Source organism: Antechinus flavipes, chromosome 3 (assembly GCF_016432865.1).
Source record: "Antechinus flavipes isolate AdamAnt ecotype Samford, QLD, Australia chromosome 3, AdamAnt_v2, whole genome shotgun sequence".
Taxonomy (NCBI): Eukaryota; Metazoa; Chordata; class Mammalia; order Dasyuromorphia; family Dasyuridae; genus Antechinus; species Antechinus flavipes.
In genome coordinates, this window is record NC_067400.1 from 395,153,024 (window position 1) to 395,166,092 (window position 13,069).

The 13,069-nt window shown below is 35.9% G+C and overlaps 1 protein-coding gene across 2 annotated transcripts in view; it reads right to left on the reverse strand.

Moving 5' to 3' along the window:
* Positions 1-295: 295 nt before the first annotated feature.
* Positions 296-13,069, reverse strand: part of GLS (glutaminase) — a 76,862-nt gene continuing 64,088 nt past the window's right edge. For both annotated transcript variants that reach the window (XM_051985991.1, XM_051985994.1), the window contains 4 exons: positions 4,558-4,619; positions 3,152-3,228; positions 3,000-3,063; positions 296-1,050 (listed from right to left, as the gene is read on the reverse strand). In XM_051985991.1, coding sequence (XP_051841951.1) covers positions 894-1,050; positions 3,000-3,063; positions 3,152-3,228; positions 4,558-4,619 — 360 coding nt within the window. In that variant the 3' untranslated portion in view covers positions 296-893. The remainder of the gene's footprint in view (positions 1,051-2,999; positions 3,064-3,151; positions 3,229-4,557; positions 4,620-13,069) is intronic.

Here is a 13,069-nt window from a genome sequence, read left to right on the forward strand (position 1 = left end):
TCATTCTGTCTCTGGTTTGTTTTTCTAGAAAATGGGCTTAGTTGTAGCTACTGTGCAAAAGGCCAAGGTTGAGAACCCTCCTGATTAATGTAGCAAAGATCAAAACTGCATAGTATAGAAGCACCACTGCCAAGTTCAAGAGAAGAAGCAAAGATAGCTAAATGTAGAAAAGGAAAGAAAGGCTGGACTAGGGAAGATATGAAAAAAAGAATCCTCTGAAAGGGTCCAAAGTTACATTCATACTTAGATCTTTTGGTCACCAAACTTTAAAATCCCTGATAAAGTCGAATCAAAATTAGTCTTTACTATTTATTGACAGTCATTAATATTCTCACAAATAGGTACAGGGAAACATTGGAAAAAACATACAACCTTAAGTGCATAGAGTGTTTGAAAAACACCCAAACTATTCCAACATTTCAAATCTGATATCTTGAAAAAAACAAAAAAACAAAACACTTCCATTTGCTCCTGGAGGCAGCCTTGTTCATTTGGGCCAACTGTACAAACAAGTTTTCAGTTTAAAAATGCATATTCAGAAGAAAGAACAAGTATCACAAATGCACACAACACAGAAAGAAATTGTAAAGACCACAGAAAAGCGAGCAATGGTGATTTTTGTTTTTTACATCAAATTATCCACAGCACGAGGTAATATCGCTCACATTATGAAGGGAGATCCTGCTTTGTTTCTATTTTTTTCTTTTTTTTTTTCCAGAGAGATCAGATTTGTCTTCTGCATACAATGAAGAAAAACTCCAGTAACACTGAGATAACAGACAAACTCTGTAAAATATACATCACTACCAGGGAAGTACACACGCTCTTCATAATCATTTTTCACAATTAAATAGCTAAATGATTTGATTCTTAGGATCAAGCTTGAGACCCTATTACAACAATCCATCTAGATTCTTATGGACTGTCTGGTTTTCTTTACCATCATTGGAATCTCCTGGAGGTGTATACTGGACTTGGTATTCCTGAAGGATTTTAAACACATCATGGTGTCCAAAGTGTAGAGCTTCATCCATGGGAGTGTTATTCCACCTGTAATAAATAGCACAATTATGACTGGAATGTTCAATGAATGGAAACACTTGTCAGTCATCTGCTTTGTAGATAAGCCATCTGCTACCCAAAATGATAAGACCCTTTCATCTCACAACTCTGTGAGGTATATAGTCCATATATGCTTTTATCCCTGCCTTCTTCTGTAAGGTGGCTCACTGAGATCAAGGAGGGAAGGGGCTTGCCCATCAAGTGGTGGGACCAGTTCTTGAACCCACAATCTTCTGACTTGGTCTAGTGCTCTCCCCTATTACACTTTGGAAAACCATGGGCTCTGCATTTAATTTATTTCAGTGACTTCTTGTAGAGGGAATTTAACAGGGGAAATTCAGAAAAAGTCTTTAAATTCAAAATGTGAAGCTTGAAGATGAATTTTCATTCTGCAATCAATTTATTTTTCCAAGTCAGTCTGAAAAGTAGACTTTAAAGAAAATGTTGCTAAAGGGAGATGGTATAATGAAGACTTTAACAATCTAAAAAGCTGAGTGAAAAAAAAAAACAAGGCATCTTTTTTCAATTATATTTAAAGATGATTAACAAAGCTTATATAGACTGATCATATATACGTAGTTATATATGGGGTCATATGCATATATATATGTAATAGTTTATGTGTGTGTGTATACACACATATATATATCTTAATATAGTGTGTGTATAAATGTACACACACACACACACACAAGTTCCATTCAAAGACACTGTTTCCCTCCACATTTCCTCCTTATCCCAAATTACAATTGGGGTATATACACGCAGCTAGATAATAGTGTTAACTATAGAACTCAATTTTTAATCTCCTAATAAAGAAGTGGAAGCTCAAGTCATTGACTATCAATCTAATTTCCTCCATTGACCACTTCACCCTAAAGATTTACTACATTTTCCATTCTCTTCAATGACCTGCAACTACCATTCAAAGATTCTGAAGGGTTTGTTTTTTTTTTTTAATTTTAAAGAATACATTTTAGGACTTAAGATCAAAGATAACCTTGTTCCTAACTGGATAATTTGCATCTTAAAGAATGGTACTAAATGGTAAGGCTACTCAAATAAACTAAATATAGAATAATAATGATGATGATGATGATGATAGCAGCTAACAGTTAATTTTACATGTATTACCTTGACTGCTAACTCAAACAAGATAGCATTTTGGAAATAGATCTGGCCAAAAGGGACAAGAGAATCAGCTTTGTGATAAACTAATTATTGAAACCTTTGGAAAACCACTTCACCACTTAAGCCTGCCATCTTACTTATCACCCAGTGGTTCCTGGCCTCCATTCTGGCCAAATTTTAAAATGCCTTCTTTCTTTCTTTGCTACAAATCATACTTATCCCTTTGCTCAAAATCTAACTCTTCCAAACAGGTGTTCTCAGCATCCCACTAATCCAGCTTCAAGACTTCCAAGAGCCTTCAAGGACTCATTTATATAGTTCTGCACCATTAATTGTTTGTGCATTTGCTCATATGCATCTATTCTAAATGCAATTATGTAAATGTTCACATGTTTATCTTTTTTCCCTCATTAGGTTGTAAAGTCCTTGAGATCAAGGAACCAGTCTTCTGTTCCTACAATTCTCACTATAGTGTTCTACACAAAGAGGATGCTAAACACTGACTAGCCAAACAGTCTGAAAAATCCAAATTATCTATGTTATCTCCCTAGACAAGAATCTGGGTGCTGGCAGTGGGGGGTGAGGGGGAGGAAAGCAAAGAAAAATTGAAAGTAGACACTACACATCAAAAACAAGGAACTTGTCGACTATGAGACCAGCTGGAAAATACATCATGGTTTCAGGTATGAGTGTTCATTTAAAAAGCACCACCCCCTTCCAAATGGCAATAAAACACCACCAATATGATCAAAGGAACCAGTAAGAAACTCCATATTTACAGGGGAGAAGCCGAAATAACTGCTCACCTGTCCTTGGGGAAAGGATTCACTTTGCAGGCTTCCAGCAAAAATTTAACTACTTCCACATGACCTGTAATCCCAAAATAGTAACAGTTAGGCCTTCATATCTACTAGAAAGCTAACATGAAGATGAATAAATTAAAGGTTTCAACTATTACCTTCTGCAGCTGCAACATGTAATGCAGTTCGAGAATCATAGTCCCGTTGTTCCATATCCATTGCTGACAAAGCAAATCTGAAAATTCACAAGCACAATCACTCATTAAATATAGGTACTCTAAAATTAATCCACTCATGACATTTACAAAGGTAGTCTAGTACATCAACAAGTGCTTCCTGCCCTACCTACAAATCACCTTAAAAACCTCTCAACCAAACTTTTCTCTTTAATTCTATTAGATAGCTAAATTGAGCAGATGCCTTCTATAATGAGATTCATGGAAACCAAGATACTGGACAACTAGTTCACATGCATATTGGGGGAATTACCTTGCTTCTCTCTGTTAGCTTGCTGGACTGGCATAGGGATATAAACACTGAGCACCTCACAAGACAATTACACTTCATTATGATAAATACTCAGAGATCTGAAGAATGGAAGCACAACAGGCAACTTCAAGTCTCTAGAGGACAAGAAACCAACACCAAAAAAATCCCTCGTGTTCACAAAACAAAAAAACAAAAACAAAAATCCTGATAGCCCTACATTTAAAAATCTTCAATCCAAACAGTAGAGAATAAGATATTTCAAGAACATCTGTGAAAATTAAATATTAGGATCTTTCCATTCCAAAGACCTAGAGAGACAATGGCAATGAGATCCAATGAATTTGTAGTCCAAAGAAAAATAGTTCACATCCGAAGACACTGCTATTTTACCACTTGTATGGCCATGGACAAATGATTTCACCTAGCGGGGTTAAACTTGATGACCATATAACTTCCCTTCCAGCTCTAAATTTCTATTATTAATATCTTTCTAAGAACGGTATATAAAGCTGGAGTAGTTAGCCACTTATATAGCATTTTAGGGGCACCAAAAGGCTCTATTTATATAAAAAGTACTTTACATACTTCTGCCACTATTTAATTATAAGAATTATTCCTTGATGGACAAAGGAAAACAGATTCATCTCTGTTTCATTCATTCATTTTAGAAAGGGATTGCTAAAACCTGATTTGGTTGGGAAATTTAGGATGAGGAATTTTCATGATTGGTCCATCACTATCCATAAATGTAATTTATTAGATTAGCCTCTGTATACAAAGATCAGGTCTCCAGAGGGAAAAAAATAAACTACATAAGTTTTTATGATCAAAAAAGGATGGAAAAAGCCTAAGAGTACAAGTAGGTACCACTAGAGACAGCATTCTTAAGTGGGACATTGGAAAAGTATATTTAACAGCAGCTTTGTCACCTGTGAAATTTTGTGGGGGGGGGGGGGTCTTTTTATCTAAAGTGAGAAAAATTAAGAATTGACTTTGACCACTTATTAAGAAATAAGGTCCATATGTGTGGCAAGGAGACTTTCTCTAGCCAGTCACTCCTACCCTTTTAACTGACCTTCTAAGGGCTGACACATCTCCAGTATATGCAGCAAACAAGAGGTTTATCACTGATTTCACCTGTGAAGAAGACAAATTTCAGGAGTTAAAGAAAAGATGCAGGGTATAAAAGATGCTATATGTAAATTATTACACATATTTTAAATATATAACAGTCATACTGACTAAAAAGGAATTATTTGCCTCATCCCCACCATTTTGTGCTAATTAGAAATAACAGAATACACGTCTGTGCTACCAATTCTTTCTCTTTGAAGAGTAAGAAAGGTCAATCAACACACTAAGAACCAAAAGGAAAAAGAAGATGGAAACAATTGGCAACAAATTACAAGGATTAAAAAAATAAAAAGAATCATGGAACTCCTCCTGTTATAAAAATATGATATGATGAAAGAGGAAGAAAATATAGTTTGGGCTATTTTGTACATCATGGTACCTCTTAAATACTTAACAACTCAGAAAACTGTTGGAAGAAAATGGCTTACCACCTCATATTAAAAAAGTATGCTGAACACCCTGCCAGCAATCATCATCACCACTAGAGCCATTAGCTCCATTTGGAATCGTAATCAAAAAAAAAAAATAGTATCCACCTTTAACTATTCTCTCAAACATAGCAAATGGGATTTGGCTGAAAGAAAATATGTTTGGTTCTGGGTTTAGGATGTAGGGCTATCTTTGGTGAGGGGGCTTCCCAAGTACCAGGAGCAGAACCCTGACAAATGGATAATGTCTGGTTTAAGATTATTAGGGGCAAAGTATTCCACCATCACTACTCCTATATCAACTCCAAGAAAAATGTGAAACACCAGTTCAGTCTTGATAGTGGAGCATATGTTTAGCAGTTATATACAATAGTTGTATAGTATTTAAAAAAAAAAAAAAACTTTATCAATCAATGGTTCTCGGTGAATTTAGCATCCATGTTACCAACCCATCTAAACCCCCCATTCTGCCCCTCTCTCAACTCTAACTGACCTTTAGTGCCATGTTCACTTGTTCAGAGAAGCATACATTCTAAGGAAACCAAAAGCCATGCCAGCTATTGTGCCAAGTATTGGGGGATATAAAATGACAAAAATGAAACAGGTCTTGCCCATTGGGCCTTTCCATTCTAGTAGTGGGGAAAGGGGAAACAATGTAGACAGAGATCACCACAAAATATATTAAAAATAGGGAGGAGGCCCTAACAATGGGAGTTAGGAGTATGGAGAATTCTGTAAGAGGCTGAATCCAAGCAAGCGAGAGATTCACAGAAAAGGGAGAGCATTCCACATATAGGACAGGTGGCAAAGGGTACGTAAACGGGAGATGAAAACATTGTCCAGGAATTAGCAAGTGGAAATGTTGATAATGTGATAAAAGATCAGTCTGGAAAGATAGGTTGGAGCCAAATTATGAAGGGGTTTAAATGCTTAAAAAGAGTGATGGGAACGGAAAAGAAAAATAATAAATATTTATTAAGTACCTACTTTGTGCTGGGAATGATGCTAAGAATTCTACAAATATTATTTTATTTGATCCTCACAATTTTCCTAAAAGTTAAATGTTATTATTATCCGCATTTCAGTTGAAGAAAGTGGGCAGACAGTGGTTAAGGAAGAGAGCTAGTATATATCCAAGGCCACATTTGAACTCTAGTGCTCTTCATTCAAGCCTCCTCCAACCCAGTACCCTGTGCCTGCAGGCTGCCTCTGAAAATGCAAAGCCACTTCAAGGAGTGATATGGTCAAACTTGTCCTTTTAAATTATTGTGACATGAGCATAGGAAATGAATAGTCACCAATCTTCCATTACTCATATCTCAGATTTAATGATCCTCCTCCAACCAGTTTCTTTATCTGTTATCTCTCACTTGGGCTAACCACTGAAGCAATTTCTTCCCTTCACAAATAGTCACTGTGCTTTCTCAGTTCATCCAGGCCTATTAGTTAGGATGGGGGAAAGGGAGGCAGGAAGGAACCAGAAGTAAATATACATCTAAAATGCAAGTTTCTCCAGACTCTCTGTGATTCTGTCTAACCCTAATTTCATAGTCCACTTTCACAAAGATGCTAAGAATGTCTCACCACCTTAACTTCAACCCTACCATTACCCTGATCATTCCCATGTTCTTTGTCCACTCCTGAATTTCAGGCCAGAAGCAGTGGTTAAAAAATCAATTCACTCATTCAATAAATATTTAAGCACCTACTATGTGCCAGACATTGTGCTAAGTCATTGATTACTTTGCTACTCTGATTCATGAGAAATTTCATTCTGGCTAATAAACTGAATCCTCAGCTGCTATTGTCTTTCATTTATTTCTGCTTATTCCCTTCTCTACTCTCTATCCACTGGATCAAAAGATTAAAGATTTAGAGACCTTTAAGAAGGGACCTTAAAAAGTCCTCAAAAAGAACCACCAAGAAGAGGTCACAGAGGTAGTAACAGGGTCAAGATTTGAACCCAGGCCTTCTGACTTTAATACTAGCATTCTCTGCTGATTATCTTAACCTCAACTTTATTGAATCTAAAATTACATGAAAGTTTTCTCTGTTCCAATTTAAATATCTACATCTTCTTTTTTTCTATCCTAAAAAGTGTTTCATTCTCACCAGCCCCCCTTACATGAAATGAATCACCATGAACCCCCATTCCAGCTGTTATGGTCAAATTGGTCTGTTATTCCCTGAACTGTGATTTTTTTGCTCTTCCTACCTCTGCTCATGATGTAATTCTTTTCTTTCTGGACTATCTTCCCTTGTTCTTACTAACAGATTAAGGAAGTAAGTATGATATGATGTTTAGAATATTGTAACATCAAAAGAGTTGGGTCCAAAATCCTAGTTCTGCTCATTGTTGGCCTTGTAACTTTGGGAAAGTCATGAAAGTTTTCATCTGTAAAAGATGGTACTCTCAAAAGTTCCCTTCCAACTAAAAATTATGACCAAGTCAAATAAGTCTTTATTAAACATACCATGTTAGGCACTATGCTAAGCTCTGGGGATAAAAAGGGGAGCTTATATTTCAATGGAGTTCTGAAAAAGGAAGGTACCCCATGGGAATATTATCTAACACTTATCCACAAAATCTATCTCAATTTCCCATTCTCCAGAAAGAAAGGGTAGGGGCCATGTCTGATTTGACTTTGCATCCACTCAGTTTTCTCAGAGAACTTAAATTTACTCCTGGGTCTAAATCTATGATAAATATTTTTTGAGCAGACAAAAGAAATGGATTTTAGTTACTAGCTATACCACTGACAAGCTATGTGACCCAGAGTCAAAACCATTGGGCTCTCTACTTTTAATATGAAGGAGGCATGAAATAGGTTTGAAACAGTGGAAATTCCTTACAACCAAACACTGTAGGAATTTGTGATTAGACAATCTTGAGAATATCTTAAGAGTCTCCGATTTCTTTCCATCTCCCACACTTTTAAAATTATGTTTGTGTGAATTTATGTTTCCTGACCAACTAATTTTCAGCACTTCAATTTAGGGATTTAGACTCCATTTGTATAATTTTTGACCATACAGTGACCAGACTCAACTTTAACTTCTAACTTATTATTGAGTTATAAAATTTGCATTAGGGGGAACAAATTATTTCAGTTCAATAAACAAGAATCAATCATCTACTTACTATAGACAGCAAGGCACAGTGTGTTAAAGGACAGGAATTTAAAGCAAAGCACAAAATGCTCACTGCCTTTAAAACTCTTACAACCTAACAGCAAGACTAAAATTATTTTTTAAAAAAATTTTATTAAGGCAGCCAGTAAATAAGAGTGCCAGTTCTGAAAGTCAGGAATTTCACTTCTGGCCTTAAATACTTAGTAGCTGTGTCACTTAACCCTGTTTGTCTCAGTTTCCTCATCTGTGAAACGAGCTGAAGAAGGAAAGAGCAAACTGCTCTAGTACCTCAGCCAAGAAAACCCCAAAGGGAACCATGAAAAGGCTCAGATCACATCTAATTCAATTTTTCATCCCTTTAGCACTTAGAAATGCTTTTGAACCTCAGCTTCTTCATCTGTAAAACTTGGAGTTTAGCCTAGGTGATCCCTTAAATTCACTTCTGGCTTAACAAAATTAGGAATGAGGTAAATACATGGGAATAGAAGTTCATTGAGGGCAGGTTCTGTTTGTACCTGGCACACAGTAAGCACTTGTTATGGTTATTGATTTTTATTAACCACGCTTGTGAACCGACAAAAGTAAATTCCATAAAGAATAAAGACTAGACTGGACCTGCATTTTCATTTGAAAAACACTGAAGCACAAGTAATTTGCTCACAATCACACATCCAGTAAATGAGAAACAAGGCTTGAACACAAATCTTCTTGCTTTCTGGCCATACTTCACTCATCACTGAAGAAGAATGGCTTCATGCAAGAGATCATTATATACTTCAACAACAATACTATAAGATGATCAATTCTGATGGCCCTGGCCATCTTCAGCAATGAGATGAACCAAACCAGTTCCACTGGAGCAGTAATGAATTGAACCAGCTACACCCAGCGAAAGAACTCTGGGAAATGAGTGTGAACCACTACATAGAATTCCCAGTCCCTCTATTTTTGTCCGCCTGCATTTTTGATCTCCTTCACAGGCTAATTGTACACTATTTCAGAGTCTGACTCTTTTTGTACAGCAAAATAACTGTTTGGACATGTATACATATATTGTATTTAATTTATACTTTAACATATTTAACATGTATTGGTCAACCTGCCATCTGGGCGAAGGGGTGGGGGAAAGGAGGGGAAAAGTTGGAACAAAAGGTTTTGTAATTGTCAATGCTGAAAAATTACCCATGCATATATCTTGTAAATAAAAAGCTAAAAAAAAAAAAAAAAAAAAAATGGCTTCATAAAAAAGATAGTGCTTGTACTAGACCTTGATGGACACAGCTCCATAGAGAGACCCCAGTTAAAATCCAGCCTCAGACCCTTCCTCCCTGTGTGATCTTGGGTATATCACTTCACCTAAATTTACTTGAATCCACTAGAAAAAGAAGTGGCAAAGCGCCCCATTATCTTTGCCAAGAAAATCCCATTGACAGTATTGGTCTACACTTATGAAGAGTCAAGATATGAATGAAGAAATGATTCTGCAAGAGACACTTCCAGACTTGAGGGACCACTTGTGCAAAGACAGAATTCAAACACTGAAGGAAGTGTCTAAAAGTAGTATACAACTGTTAACTAAATAGCATTCTACTATAACCATGAAAATAAGTCCACTGTTTTGTTGGCCTAGGTTATTTCTGACGTATGCCTTTGAAAAAAAGGCCCTTAAAAGGAAAAAAAAGAAAGAAAAAAGGCCTTTATATTTGGTTCCTTCCTACTATCCAAATCAGCTGGTATTTAACTGTTAAGGTGCAAGTTGCAGGATACAAAATAAACCCACACAAGTCATCAGCATTCTTATATATCATAACAAAACCCAACAATTAGAGTTACAAAGAGAAATTCCATTTAAAGTAACTACTGATTGTATAAAATATTTAGGAATCTATCTGCCAAGGGAAAATCAGAAACTTTATGAGCAAAACTACAAAACACTTTCCACACAAATTAAGTCTGATCTAACCAACTGGAAAAATATTAAATGCTCTTGGATTGGGTGAGCAAATATAATAAAGATGACCATGCTACCTAAACTAATCTATTTATTTAGCGCTATACCAATCAGATTCCCAAAAAACTATTTTGGTGACCTAGAAAAAATAACAACAAAGTTCATATGGAAAAACAAAAGGTCAAGAATTTCAAGGGAATTAATGAAAAAAAAAAAATCAAATGAAGGTGGCTTAGCTGTACCAGATCTAAAATTATATTATAAAGCAGCAGTTACTAAAACCATCTGGTATTGGCTAAGAAACAGACTAGTTGATCAATGGAATAGGTTAGGTTCAAAGGACAAAACAGCCAATAACTTTAATAATCTAGTGTTTGACAAACCCAAAGACCCCAGTTTTGGGGATAAGAATGCAGTATTTGACAAAAATTGCTGGGAAAATTGGAAATTAGTATGGCAGAAACTAGGCATTGACCCACACTTAACACTGTTAACACCAAGATAAGGTCAAAATGGGTTCATGACCTAGGCATAAAGAATGAGATGATAAATAAATTGGAAGAACATAGGATAGTTTACCTCTCAGACCTGTGGAAGAGGGAGGAATTTATGACCAAAGAAGAACTAGAGATCACTATTGACCACAAAATAGAAAATTTTGATTATATCAAATTGAAAAGTTTTTGTACAAACAAAACAAATGCAGACAAGATTAGAAGGGCAACAATAAACTGGGAAAACATTTTTACAGTCAAAGGTTCTGATAAAGGCCTCATTTCCAAAATATATAGAGAACTGACTCTATAAAAAAATCAAGCCATTCTCCAATTGATAAATAGTCAAAGGATATGAACAGAGAATTCTTAGACAAAGAAATTAAAACCATTTATATCCATATGAAAATATGCTCCAAATCATTATTAGTCAGAGAAATGCAAATTAAGACAACTCTGAGATACCACTACGCACCTGTCAGATTGGCTAAGATGACAGGAAAAGTTAGTGATGAATATTGGAGGGAGTATGGGAAAACTGGGACACTGATGCATTGTTGGTGGAACTGTGAATGAATTTAACCATTCTGGAGAGCAATCTGGAATTATGCCCAAAAGTTATCAAACTGTGCATACTCTTTGATCCAGCAGTGTTTCTACTGGGCTTATACCCCAAAGAGATACTAAAGAAGGGAAAGGGACCTGTATGTGCCAAAACGTTTGTGGCAGCCCTGTTTGTAATGGCTAGAAGCTGGAAAATGAAAGGATGTCCATCAATTGGAGAATGGTTGAGTAAATTATGGTATATGAATGTTATGGGATATTATTGTTCTGTAAGAAATGACCAGCAGGATGAATACAGAGAGGACTGGCGAGATTTACATGAACTGATGCTAAGTGAAATGAGCAGAACGAGGAGATCATTATATACCTCAACAACGATACTGTTTGAGGATGTATTCTGATGGAAGTGGATCTCTTCGATAAAGAGAGCTAATTCAGTTTTTCAATTGATCAAGGATGGACAGAAGCAGCTACACCCAAAGAAAGAACACTGGGAAATGAATATAAACTGTTTGCATTTTGGTTTTTCTTCCCGGGTTATTTATACCTTCTGAATCCAATTCTCCCTGTGCAACAAGAGAACTGTCCAGTTCTGCACACATATATTGTATCTAGAATATACTGTAACCTATTTAACATGTAAAGGACTGCTTGCCATCTGAGGGAGGGGGTGGAGGGAGGGAGGGGAAAAATCAGAACAGAAGTGAATGCAAGGGATAATGTTGTAAAAAATTACCCTGGCATGGGTTCTGTCAATAAAGTTATTTAAAAAAAAAACTGTTAAGGCGCTTTCTTTACAGCATCTAGGCATCTGCTTCCTAATAAATTATTCTGAAGTCTCACAACAATATTATCAGGTAAATTATTTTCTTCATTTATAAATTATAGGTAAGACCCAAAGAAACCTCTTAGTAAATAAGGGGCTTGCTAAACAGTAAGATTCGTTACTGAGGGTATTTAATAGGCTATTAAGCCCTAATCAAATTATGTATATGAATAACAGTTGTATGAATGTAATAGGCAATGTCAATAAAATCTTCTAAGTAAAATTTACAAACATGTATAAACATATAATTGTGTGTGCATACAAATACATATTTTACTTTTAAAGTCTTCTTTCTTCTCCAAATAACAAAATTGCATAAGACAGTAGCCAAACAGATGCTCTTCCTTATTTCCTAAGATTCTCTGCAAGAAGGAATGAATTAAGGCCTATGTTAGAAAACAGAAGGCTGACTAAAATTGAATCCTGCAATTCTGTCTCTAGCACACAAACGGAAACAGTAGGAGGCAGTATTAGCAAAGTAATCACGATCCCTTGGAACTTCCTCATTAAAAGTGGGGTAAAGGAGGCCAATAAAAACAAAAATCCACAGCAAACTAAATTCTTCAAGAAGCTACTGCACTTCCAAAATTTACATACAGCATGAAATGAACTGACTTGTCACTGAAAAGAAATAAAAGTGTGCCGATTCTAAGAGCTATAAAGTAATTGGTGGGTTAGTCATTTGGTTAATTTAAACTAAAACTTGTAGCTACATCACAGACTTTGTTATGTTGTATAGGGTATCAAGCCCTTTTCCATGTTTTTCATCTATTAATGGCTTCCAAATAAACTAACATCCTTTGGAATAGCTGCTGTGACCGTCAAAAAGGGGAAGAGAAGAACTTTGGAGCTATACATCGATCCTCAATTTCTGCAACCACTGTTCATGTCAGTAGGGTTGGCCAAATGGGAGTTCAACCCTCTGTCACCTATACAAGTTAATACTAAAGAGACTCTCATATTTTAGCTTTTAAAGTAACTTAAATGCCAAGGTCTAGTAGATAAAGCGTTAACAACAGTGCCTGGAGCTAGAATTTATTTGATCAATCACTTGAAAC